Raw genomic sequence first — 12,123 nt, 5'->3', positions numbered from 1 at the left:
TACTTCAACAACAAGTATTCATCTTAATGTTAATTTTAGCATTTACTAATATATTTTTAAAATCTAAACAATTATGGACAATATTTAGACATGGGGTCGATGCAAGTTTTTTTTTTTTATAGGATGTTACCCCCCTGGAGAACACACCTCAGCAAAGATGACTGACAGCAGATCCCAGTGTTGATGAATAATAACTAATTCTTCTGAGAAAACACACAAGCTTTACAAAGAGGCTAGAAAGTGTTTAATCTGAGCGTTGACAACACAACTATATACAAACCACATTCACACAACAGGTTTATTCACAGCAAGGACTGCTACACTTTTTAATAATCAATAGATGAATAAACTCCTATATTGCAATCTGTGTGCTGCTGAAGAGAATAGGCATTATTCAAAGACTAAAATTAAATATTACAACAAAACATATTTTTTATTTACATGGATAATCTTTTTAAAACCCGAACAACGTTCAAAATGAATATATAAAAACAAATTCAAGGTAATCTTTCTCTAATGTAATACATTAAGATTTTTGTTCACATTCAAATAAAGCAATTAAATCATCTTGGGGTTAGGTTTCCCTGACTGGGATTAGCTTAAATCGGGACTAAGCAAAGGGCACTGATGTATTTTTAAGATATGTGTCAGTGTAAGTTGTTTTCAGTTTGGACAGCTCTTTTTTTTAGTCTAGGACTAGTCTTAGCCCTGTCCGGGAAACTGCCCCCTTGAGTTAAAAGTTAAACTAACGAGTAAAATGGGGCATTTGTAACAATTCTTTTAAAAAAATGACACATTTATTTTCCTCTTACTTTAGTTAACATACTATACACATTAACATACAAGTATGAGTTCTTGGCCATGTGCTGGATCACCAGATGACATCAGATGACTACGCTGGTGCCACTGCGTGAACTTTTGTCCTACAGGAAAGAGGTGAAGTTAAGGTTTATTGCACACAACATCAAAGATAAAAAGTAATGGATTGTAAAAAATAATGAAGAAATTTGTAATGATTTAGTAAACTTGTTAAACCACCCTAGGGTGGGTGGGTAATAGTAAGTCAGACCCTTACAGAGAAGCGTTCTGGGCGCTTTGTCGGCTTCTTTCCTGGTTCGTATTCACTGTAACTCGGAGGATGATCCAACCACCCTCCTCCTCGTGCCCCTCCACGTCGGCTGTCCTCGTCATTGGCCGAGCTCCACGAATCGTCTCGCTTAGGCGGCCCTCTGCGGTCCTCGTCAAAGAGATTGTCCCTGGATCGCGATCGAGGACGATAGGCTCCGGATCGGCTCCGGGCGTCCAGAACGTCTTCGTGACTGTGGCTCCGTGGAATACCTGGACGAGGATAGCGCCGGTCATCACGACGCGAGGCGCTGTAGGTGGACGAGCCGCTAGAGCGTCCTCTGCGCGTACCGGGCGGGTGTCTGTGCGAGGCCGGGCCGTCATCCAAGGCAGAGAGCATGCTGGGAGGGCCGGCGGAAAAGGGCACGTGCTGGGGCATGTGTTGGGGAGGAGGAGGCATGTGTTGGGGAGGCATGTGCTGCAGCGGGATGGCGGGCTGGGGCTGCAGAAGCGGGCTGTTGACGTTCATACCGCGCATCTGACTTTCCAGATGGTCCAGCACCTGGTTGGTCCCGTGAACGCTGCCATTGCCGTGAAAGCTTGGGGGCGCCATGTTAATGTGCATGGGTGCCATCTGTGGAGGGGGGAGAGGAACCGGTGTCATAGAGCCCTTCCCTGATCCTGCAGGGTTATATAGAGAGACTGTTATGCATTTAAACATACTGAATAAGTTACATACTGAATAATGATTAGTACCCCATGATTTACTTACACTCAAGACATCCGAGACACATATGACTGTCTTCTATCAGATGAACACAAATCAAAGTTAAATTAGAAAATATCCCGGCTCTTTCAAGCTTAGGGTTAGGGTTGTAACATTTTAAAGCCCAAAAAAGTCCATTCAACTTTGACAGAAATAATCCACACCAACGTTATTCCTGGAGGCCCACTGCTCTGCACATTCTGTATGTCTACTTTATTTAACAGACCTGATTCAAATCATCAGCTCATTCGAGATCCCTATGAACTCTACAGAGTCTGTCAGATGAGAGAAACATATAAAATGTGCAGAGCAGGGGGCCTTCAGGAACGGAGTTGAGAACCATTGATCCGCACGACTCCAGGGGTTTAATAAAGGCCCTCTGAGGGTAATCCATGCCGTTTTGTAGGAAAAATCTAGAAAGAGCCGGGATATTGTCTAATATAATTATGATCGTGTTCGTCTGATAGAAGACGGTCATATCTCGGATGGCTTGAGGGTGAGTAAATCACAGGGTAATTTTCACTGAACTACCCCTTTGAACAGTTTTAAACATCTGAGGGCAAATCTGATTGGAGTAAATGAATGCTTCAGACCGACCTGCGTACAGCATCGGGTTCATCTGGTAGGAGCTGTGGTTGCTCATTGGTGCGTAGACCGGCTGGCCGTTCAACCAGGGAGTCATGGCTTTCTGAGCCTCTTTTATCATTCTGTGCTGCATAACCGCTGCAAATATCACAAACGTGCTGTTCAACTGACATTATCACATTCATGACAGAAACACACTGAGACGAGTTTCAATGCCTTTCTGTTCATTCTCTATACAGTATATTATCTTATATATGGCCGCATTCGGCCGCAGGAAAAACTGCTAGAAGTCTGCATGGTTTCCCAGAGCGCTTCAGTACCTTTCTCAGGGCAGCAGCAGGTTTGCGGGCAGCACGGGCAGCGGACGTAACAGCAGCATTTCTGCGGACAACACTGACAGCAGCAGATGCACAACAGAAGGACGAGCATCAGAGCTCCTAAGACGATCAGGAGAACCGTCAGCCAGTCTGTCAAAAACATAACATTCAAGTCAAGTCAACACTCACGCATCTCAATCCTGAACACATCTGGAGATCTCGCTGTAGGCTTAGCGTCTTTTTTTCTTTTTTTAAGGAAATCTTTATCACTTCATCTCAAGCAAAGATTATTTTGGGTTTTTGACTGCTGAATAGTACTTGATGTTTGGACACACTAGAATTAAATCAGGCATTTACTATTTAGTTAGCACCGTTTATCTACTCTTTATCTACTTTATACTATCTCTTTTTGTTACTTTATAATGTCTATATACTTTAAAGGAGTGGTTCAGCTAACGTCTCGTATAAATATTTATGTTTTTTTATGGAAAGTCTGCTGTACCCAGGTACTCTGGGTTCGGGCCGTTACTCTTGGTCCCCCCCTCGGATAGCACACCAAATATGCATCATTATCACATAACCCTATTGATTGCAATTTAATTTGAACTCATGAAACTACATTTGAAAGGTTTTTATACTCACTGTACACAATAAGTCTCATATCCTTGTCTGGATTTCCAATTGTGTCTCCAGGTGCTACCACAGAGCAGACATACATCCCATTATCCCACCACATCACCTCATTGATGACGAGATCGGCCTCTAAAAGACACACACAGAGCTTAACATTACATCAAAACGAATGAAATCTACAAATATTTGCTTAAAAGAAAAAGAAACTTCTAAACAGTGAAAGCACGAAATGAAAAAAAAAAACCATCATATGTTGACATTTAACAGACGTCATCGTGTAAAAAACTAGAATAGCTCTACAATACATCCGTATCCGTTTGTAATGTATGGCAGTATATTATGCCACACTACATCATTAATGTATTAATACAGCTCTCTGTGTGAGACGTCTGATTTGCTGTAAGAGAAACTGTATGTTGAGAGCTCATATATGAGAGCGGCAGTATCAGATGTCAACTCACTGTTCTGAATGTAGATTTTTCGGTCCCGGTACTCCGCGCCCAGCACAGCCTCATTGGATCCTAGTTTCTGAGCTACGGTTCGGATGGTGCGCTGCGAGTCCATACAGTCGTTTGCAGGGTCTTGACCCAACTGAAGGGCGGCCTGATACGCTGCAGGACAACAACAAACACTCATGACTGACAGACTCAACATTACATTCTCTCTCTATGAAAATGACTCATTTGTCATTGTAATTAACTCTGTATTTTGGGTCATTTTTTTTGTGTGTATTTATAATGTTTGAGGGACTTTTATTTTGACCACCATGTTCACTGAATGAGTGTATAAGATGCTTCACATTTCCGCAATTTAAGTGAATGTTTGTGCATGGTGTGAAGAAAGCAGACAGCGATTGTGTGATTTCTTCCTCTTTTTCACTATGTGCATCTCACTGAAGGTTTATAAGGTAAAGAAGTCGTGTGTGTTTTATCACTTGAAGAGTAATGAATATGATTTGCTTTATTGTTGTTTAGTTATGATATTGGCTAATTGTTTGGTAACGTGTTTTTTAATGCTTGTGTTGTGTTTGCTTTTAGCTCTTCCAGTGTTTTAATGATATCAATGAATTAAACATTTGTGTAAACACCAGTTGAAGTGTATTGGCCATCAATTCAGTGGGGTAGCAACACTCTATACATTTAAAAGTTTGATCAGTTCATGCCGTGAAGCAAAGCTAAAATACAAACTCATGTGGTGCTTCAGTACATCCATTAAATCCTGTGTTCAATAAGAGAGAAACACAAAAGGTGCTGTGGGTCACCATTAAGATAACTCTACTGTTACAAACAAAGGGTTCTAAGAAGTCCTTTAATGGGCCTTAGGCAGGGTTCCCTCAAATAACTTTACTGTTGTAAAAAAGGTTTTTATATTGAATGAGGATTATAAAGACTCCAGAATGGTTCCTCTATGACATCACTGAATTCATACCTGTGGAATAATACTCCAGAACAGGATCTTTACAGAAGGATTTAAATTTCCAGGTGACCATGACATTCTGCTGCTGGGATGATGTGGAGTAGTCACACCGTAACGTGATCGAAGCAAAAAGAGTTGTGCGTTTCTCTGTCTCTGAGAGAGTCACCTGGATAGACAGAACTCCTGAGAGAGAGAAAGAGAGAGAGAGAGAGAGAGAAAGAGAGAGATATGCAGTCAACAGAAGCTGTCAGACCTGTTGAACTGGAAATGACACAATGAAGCAGAAAGTCCTTGCTGGTGGCAAACTATTTTAGTATCAGTGTCTACTTGTGACAACTTTAAGAAATAAATATCTTCATTATCATTAAACATCAGAATTAAACATTAGAATTAAACATCGTTTACTGTGACTTTTGACCTTCAAATATCATTTAACCAGGATCTGCCGTAAGCGCGAGGTGATGTTAGACTCAATGTTCTATCTCCCATCTGCACTTTCGGTTTAATGTTTAATTATTTTAAATGTAATATAAAATATTAAAATATTCAAGTGTTTTCGAGTTATTTGTAAACAACCAAGAGTCACGTGATCGATACAGATGCGTTCAGGTGAGACCGGAAGGAATTTTATGCATTTGGTTTGGATTAAACTTTTACGAAGTCATTATTATTATTAAAACTTTTGATCTCGTTACTAATTGATGACTGCATGTGTAGGCAATATCAATATATGAAAATCTTTAGTTTACCTGAGCTGAAGAAACTCAGAAGCAACACGACCATCATCCGCGGCGTCATGATGACGAATAACACACAAAACTCCCGCGTGAACGTGCAGTAATACAAACAACAGATGGAAAATCCGCTCACAACGACATGTTACCGGCTTAAATCGCTTTAAATGTCTCGACTTTGGCTAGGATACGCTTACTGCGATACGCTTTCTTTGGTTTCTTCAGCCTCCTCCTCTTCATCATCAGACTCCACCCCGGAACAGGTGCATGGTCTGCCGCAGGTATCAGTCACGTGATCAGCCGGACAATAACACACGATGATATCAGTAAGGAGGTTTAATCAACTGTGAGTTAAAACTTGAACACTTGAGTACTCTGAGATTGAATAGTTTTCGGTTACAGAACAGGGCGGTATTACAGAAAGCTGTGATATACCCGGGTATGTTTGAATTTGAAAATGTATTCCCCGTGGGCGCACACAGAGGTGCAAAGGTAATAAAATAATCTACTAATATTCTACTATTCTAGGTGGAAATACAGGTGCTTTAATTGAGATCTGGTGACTATAGAGGCCATTTGAATACAGTGAACTCATTGTCATGTTCAAGAAACCAGTCTGAGATGATTTATCCTGCTGGAAGTAGCCGTCAGAAGATGGGTACACTGTGGTCATAAATGGATGAACATGGTCAGAAACAATGCTCAGGTAGGCTGTGGCGTTGACGCGATGCTCAATTGGTACTAATGAGCCCAAACTTTGCCAAGAAAACATCCCCCACACCATTACACCACCACCACCAGCTTGAACCATTGATACAAGGCTGGATGGATCCATGGTTTCATGTTGTTGACGCCAAATTCTGACTCTACCATCTAAATGTCGCAGCAGAAATCAAGACTCATCAGACCGGCAACGTTTTTCCAATCTTCCTTTGTCCAATTTTGGTGAGCCTGTGTGAATTGTAGCCTTAGTTTCCTGTTCTTAGCTGTCAGGAGTGGCACCCGGTGTGGTCTTCTGCTGCTGTAGCCCATGCGCCTCAAGGTTCGGCGTATTGTGCGTTCAGAGATGCTCTTCTGTCGGTTGTAACGAGTGGTTATTTGAGTTACTGTTGCCTTTCTATCAGCGCGAACCAGTCTTGCCATTCTCCTCTGACCTCTGGCATCAACAAGGCATTTGCGCCCATAGAACTGCCGCTCACTGGATATATTTTCTTTCTCGGACCATTCTCTGTAAACCTTAGAGACGGTTATGTGTGAAAATCCCAGTAGATCAGCAGTTTCTGAAATACTTAGGCCGGCCCGTCTGGCACCAACCACCATGCCACGCTCAAAGTAACTTAAATCATCTTTCTTCCCCATTCTGACGCTCGGTTTGAACTGCAGCAGATCGTCTTGACCATGTCTACATGTGTTCCTGCCATGTGATTGGCTGATTAGAAATTTGCTTTAACAAGCACTTGGAATGGTGTACCTAATAAAGTGGCCGGTGAGTGTATATAGCCTAGTTTATATGATGAGTGCCATGGCTACTTTTATCCTTTACAAGTTTATCGTCTTCTGTCTAGCATCCCTGACCTGGGTACCTGATAAGACCTTTATTATTCTCTTTACCTCTCTCTCTGCAATGTTTAATGACCTGGACATTCTTGATTAGGTTCTTCATTGTGTTTGACTTGACGCTAAGCTGCCAGTCAGACCTCGGAAGATAATGCGCTTGGTATCAAAAACGATTGACCCGTCGTGCAAATGAGCGGTAAAAACCCGGTCAGAAAATCCGTACCCACGCGCCTGAAGCAGCTACCTTCCATAGGAATGAATCACTCGTGTCAGTGAAAAGTGGTCGCTTAAAGGAAAACACTACCATTTTTCAGTATTTTACAATATTTGTTTGGAGCCATAGGAATGAAGGGGGCTAGGCTAAATGCTAACACATTCAAAAAGCACTGTACAAAGATTAAAAGTGAACGCATTGAAAAAAGATAGGTATGTATTAATTTATCTAAGTTGAGGTAAGAATGTCGTAAAATATTAAAAACGGTGGTGTTTTCCTTTAAATATGGCCAGGGGTTTCCTTCATAAGAATTGAATTGAGTGTCTGCATTAGCTGGCACCTGTCTCGTCTGTCTCCTCCATCATGGCCGTACCCACCATTCAGGTGCCTGGACCTCGGTCGATTTCTGACGCTCTTCTTATCTGACTCAGCGCTCATTTGGCTTCTTGCTGCGCCATGCAGACCGATTGGCATGTGACGTCTTAGCACCGCGAGACCGATTCAACAGTAAATAGGCTTGTTCAAGTTCATGTGGTGCTGCAAGAACCGACAGGTGGATGACATCAAAGATTTGCGAGAGCGATTTAAAAGCAGACTCCTCCATATGATTTCGCGAATCGCTCTCGTGGTACTTTGACGTCATCCAGCTGTCAATTGTTGCAGCGCCACATGAAGTCAAACAAGTCTAATGACTCGGTATGCTTTTAAATAGATCTCGTGGTAGTGTGATGTCACAGGCCAACAGGTCTGCACTGCACCCCATTAAGTAAGATAAAGTCAAAATTATTCCGAGATGACCAATCGAATCAAACCAGGCAGACAGAGGTGCAACACAGAGGTCAGATAAGCAGTTAGTGGAAGTGCAAGAAAGATGCAAGTAATCAAACGCTGACTATTATACAGCAGTTTAATGACGAGAAATATGAAATCAGAGTGATTGTCAAGGTGACAAGACAAGAAACATTACTGCAGCTGAGCCACATGGGTGTCCAAATTTAATGCACTGCTTTCACTCCCTCCAGTAATTCACTTCCCGTTATTCAGCGTGTTTATTAACAAAATTCAACGCCACCCTTTAATTCTTGAAAAGATCTTTTTACTGTATAATGATTAAATTCACTGTGTTGTACTGGACTGCTGCAAAGCTTGAACTTGAAAACACGACGCCTCACGCGTGCAGAACAACACTTCATCCACAGGTAGCGCGCGTGTACGGAGTTTAAATGAGCCCATGTTCATCTTTTGGCTGAAACATTTTATTGCATCCGGTCTTACAGCCTAATAAACCAAGCCTTGACTATCCCAAGATGCAATGCACACCCATGATATCTGGGTATTTTTAAAAACATAAACATTCAAAACTATTAGACCATTAACCTGGTGCTAAAATAACCAAAGATTTTAGATTTTTTTTCTATTTACAAAAATTGTCTTCTGTAGTTAAATCGTGTTCTAAGACCGATGGAAAATTAAAAGTTGCGATTTTCTAGGAAGATATGGGTAGGAACTATACTCTCATTCTGGCTCAATAATCAAGGACTTTGCTGCCGTAACATGGCGGCAGCAGGCGCAATGATATTACGCAGCGCCTGAAAATAGTCCCCTGCTATTGAAAGTAATCAAGGGGACTATTTTCAGGGAATATTACTACGCCTGCTGCAGCCATGTTACAGCAGCAAAGTCCTTGATAATTACGCCAGAATGATTTCTCAACTCACACTTCAACGCTCAATTCGCGCAGAAGCCTATTTGCATTTTTGCATTGACTTAACATGTAAATCACTCACGCTTACCGCCTCTTACGCGTCTGGTGTGAACGCCCAGTAACTATATCAAATTGGCTTTACAAGGCATTTTAATGTACAGTTTTAGTTTTAGTGTAATATTTGGTGGTAGTTTCCCGGACAGTGATTATTTTAAGCCAGGACTAGGTCTTAGTTTAATTAGGAAATATAACTAGTTTTAACAAACATGCCTTACTAAAAACATTACTTGTGTGCATTTTTAGGCAAACAAAGGACACTAACGTATTTTAAAATATGTTATTGCAAGTAGTTTTCAGTTTGGACAGCTCTTATATTTATGTTATTTTAATCTCTGTCCGGGAAACTAAGCTATAAAATATATAAATTAGTAAATTAAAGTGACATGCACTGGCAATTTGATTATAACTTAAAGAACACCTATTTCATTGCAACATTATTTTGTATATTTGTTATAGTACAATGTGTTTGCGTGGTTTATGGTTTAAAAAAACACATACTTTTTCTCATACCATACATTTTTGTATCTTCAGATTTCAGTCTCTTCTTGAAACGCACAGGTTTGAAAAGCTCTGTCTCTGATTTGCCAGCCAATCTGTACGTTGTGATTGGCCTGAACACCTCTGACATCATTCGGAAAGTCACGTTTGAAAGATTCGCTCACAATGCAATGCTAACCGGAGTTAACTAACAGGCTGGGAGTCGGAAGCGGGCCGAGTTATAATAATGAGCGTCATGTCCACGTTAACAGGCCGAGGAAGTAAACTGTTGCCTACAATCTGTGTGTTTGTTGTAGTCCAAGAAAAGAGATTTACGTTGGAGACGATAACTCGCATCAACGTTTAATTTGGGATTTGTACCTTTTGCAAATCATTAACATGAACTAATACACACTTACACACCAAAGGAAATGTAAAATCATGAATCTGACCATTGGTGCTCTTTAAAAACTAAAATGTTTTACAGTGTACATAATAAATACGTACCCAATGAATGAACTGCCAGAAACTCAGAGTTATACAATAAACCTGCTCCTGACCAGGTTAGATTTAAAGAGTAAGTTACCTCTCCTTCTGAAACAGGCTTGACTTATCTCGCTGTCTCTGGTTTAACCTCCCATTCTGAAACAGAAACCAAAAGTTTCCCTCATTTCAGGGTTAATATACTTAGAGTTTGAACTTAACCTCCTTTCTGAAACGAGCCCCAGATCTTTACACAAACTACACTTTAATGATATTTATTATATAAATGATGAAGATCTAGGTTCTGCAGAGTGATGTGATGAGTTTTTGTGTGTGTGTGTGTGTGTGTGTGTGTGTGTGTGTGTGTGTGTGTGTGTGTGTGTGTGTGTGTGTGACATACATGACAGTTAGGACAAATGTTTTATGTACACACACACACACACACACACACACACACACATTCACACATCATGTGTGTTGTTGTGAATAAAGTCATGTCTCATGTAACCAGCAGGTGGCGTAAATGCTTCATAGTACTGTCAGTGTGTCTCAATCAGTTCTCTACAACAGGACACTGGGGCTGCGTCCAAATACCCACACTTGCTGTCTTTACACTTGACAAGTGGACGTGAAGATCCCACGCGTGCATTAGTCTCTAACACAATTAATGTTGTTTCTAATTATGTGATAAAAGCAGTTGCTGATTAAATGAGCAACACTTTCTGTTTTATTACCAAATTATGTAATATCCATTTATTAACTTACACTTAAAAGTTTTGGCAAGGTTTGGGAAAAAGTCTTACAATTTACATCCAGAACATGATGCATGATGGGATAATGAATACCACTCGGAAGCTGTGTGGGTTTAGTGTGGGTTAAGGTCCCGTTCTTTCTGTGTTTTTGAAGCTTTGATTGTGTTTACCGTGCACAATATAACAAATGTTCGTGTTTCATGTGTAAAAAAGCACATTATTATTCACACAACTTATTTATCTGTATAGCGCTGTTTTCACTGTCCTCAAAACAGGCTGATGTCTTCCTTGCTATGAAGTCCCTCCTTCAGAAATACGTTACGAGTTCTGATTGTGTAGTTTGTTTAGTGTGTTGTGATTGGATAGCAGCTTAGCTTAGCAGAGTCGTTTGAGCCAAAGCTGGCGACTGACGTATTCCTGTGGGCGGAGTTTAGTCAAAAACTGTTCTATTGATGTCATTAAAGCAGGAAGTAGAGGACTGTAGTCACCGTTCGCTGTGAATAAGTCTGTTAAAGAAAATATATCGCCTGGCAGTGACCTTTGAGCTTTATCATTTTGCAGGTATTTATGATCGAACAACAACATTACACACTAAATAAAGTTTGAAAAATGGGCACTTATGTCCTGTCGCGTGCACGCGCTCTCGAGTTTGGGTATTTAGACGCAGCCTGGGTCTCATTCACTAATAATTGCTTACAGGTTTTTTATACGCACATTTGAATTCTCACAAAAACGTTAACGCACATAAATTTGTTCTTATACTTAAAATTTGAAGTGTAATACGTGAGCAGCTGCGTGTATGAGGTTGGCAATTTGCATAACACACATCCTTTATTAAGCTTTAAGGCTTAATATCATTAAAAAGGATGAATTACAAAAAAATTCACCCCCCTCACAGTTGTCATGAAGGGCAAAATTAACCCTTTGTTCTTGAGAATTCAATAAACCACAATAAAATAAAAATAGAGAGATACCTACCAGATTCCTCCCTCCACCACCAGCACTTGGTCAAATCCCTGCAAGGCACCAGCACAACATAGAAACCATCGTAATGTTACGTGTGTGTGTGTGTGTGTGTGTGTGTGTGTGTGTGTGTGTGTGTGTCATAAATCTCTCTGTTCATTGTCTAAGCAGTGAAAGAAGCCTCATATGAAGACACTACACGACTTCTCTTACATTCTGACATAGAAACCACACACACACACACACACACACACACACACACACACACACACACACACACACACACACACACACACACACACACACACACACACACACACACACACACACACACACACACACACACAGTAATACACACAGCAATGACGATTGCAGCACATAGTAATATAAGACATT

The 12,123-nt window shown here is 40.8% G+C and overlaps 1 protein-coding gene across 4 annotated transcripts; it reads right to left on the bottom strand.

The window, feature by feature from the left end:
- Positions 1–221: 221 nt before the first annotated feature.
- Positions 222–11,851, bottom strand: ildr1a (immunoglobulin-like domain containing receptor 1a). 4 transcript variants are annotated; one of them, XM_065253993.2, is made up of 8 exons: positions 11,743–11,851; positions 4,795–4,965; positions 3,828–3,977; positions 3,376–3,495; positions 2,737–2,883; positions 2,429–2,554; positions 1,076–1,746; positions 222–923 (listed from the first exon to the last, which is right to left on the bottom strand). In XM_065253993.2, exons 2-8 carry the CDS (start codon positions 4,853–4,855, stop codon positions 885–887), a joined length of 1,314 nt encoding a protein of 437 aa, XP_065110065.1. In that variant the 5' UTR covers positions 4,856–4,965; positions 11,743–11,851; the 3' UTR covers positions 222–884. The 4 variants fall into 4 exon arrangements, with proteins under 4 accessions (XP_065110065.1, XP_065110064.1, XP_065110063.1 ...); XM_065253992.2 differs by lacking the exon at positions 11,743–11,851 and adding an exon at positions 10,116–10,179; XM_065253991.2 differs by lacking the exon at positions 11,743–11,851 and adding an exon at positions 10,037–10,178.
- Positions 11,852–12,123: the final 272 nt, after the last annotated feature.

Source organism: Paramisgurnus dabryanus, chromosome 4 (assembly GCF_030506205.2).
Source record: "Paramisgurnus dabryanus chromosome 4, PD_genome_1.1, whole genome shotgun sequence".
NCBI classification, from domain to species: Eukaryota; Metazoa; Chordata; class Actinopteri; order Cypriniformes; family Cobitidae; genus Paramisgurnus; species Paramisgurnus dabryanus.
The sequence above is the reverse complement of the archived record's forward strand: the minus strand, read 5'-3'. Positions and strand labels throughout refer to the sequence as shown.

Excerpts from the sequence above, each read along its gene's own strand:
- ildr1a (XM_065253990.2), bottom strand. The coding sequence starts at position 5,580 with ATGACGCCGCGGATGATGGTCGTGTTGCTTCTGAGTTTCTTCAGCTCA. Across the intron at positions 3,978-4,794 it reads TCTGGAGTATTATTCCACAG|CGTATCAGGCCGCCCTTCAG; the intron begins GTATGAATTCAG and ends GTTGTCCTGCAG. Across the intron at positions 2,555-2,736 it reads CTGCTGCTGCCCTGAGAAAG|CGGTTATGCAGCACAGAATG; the intron begins GTACTGAAGCGC and ends TGATATTTGCAG.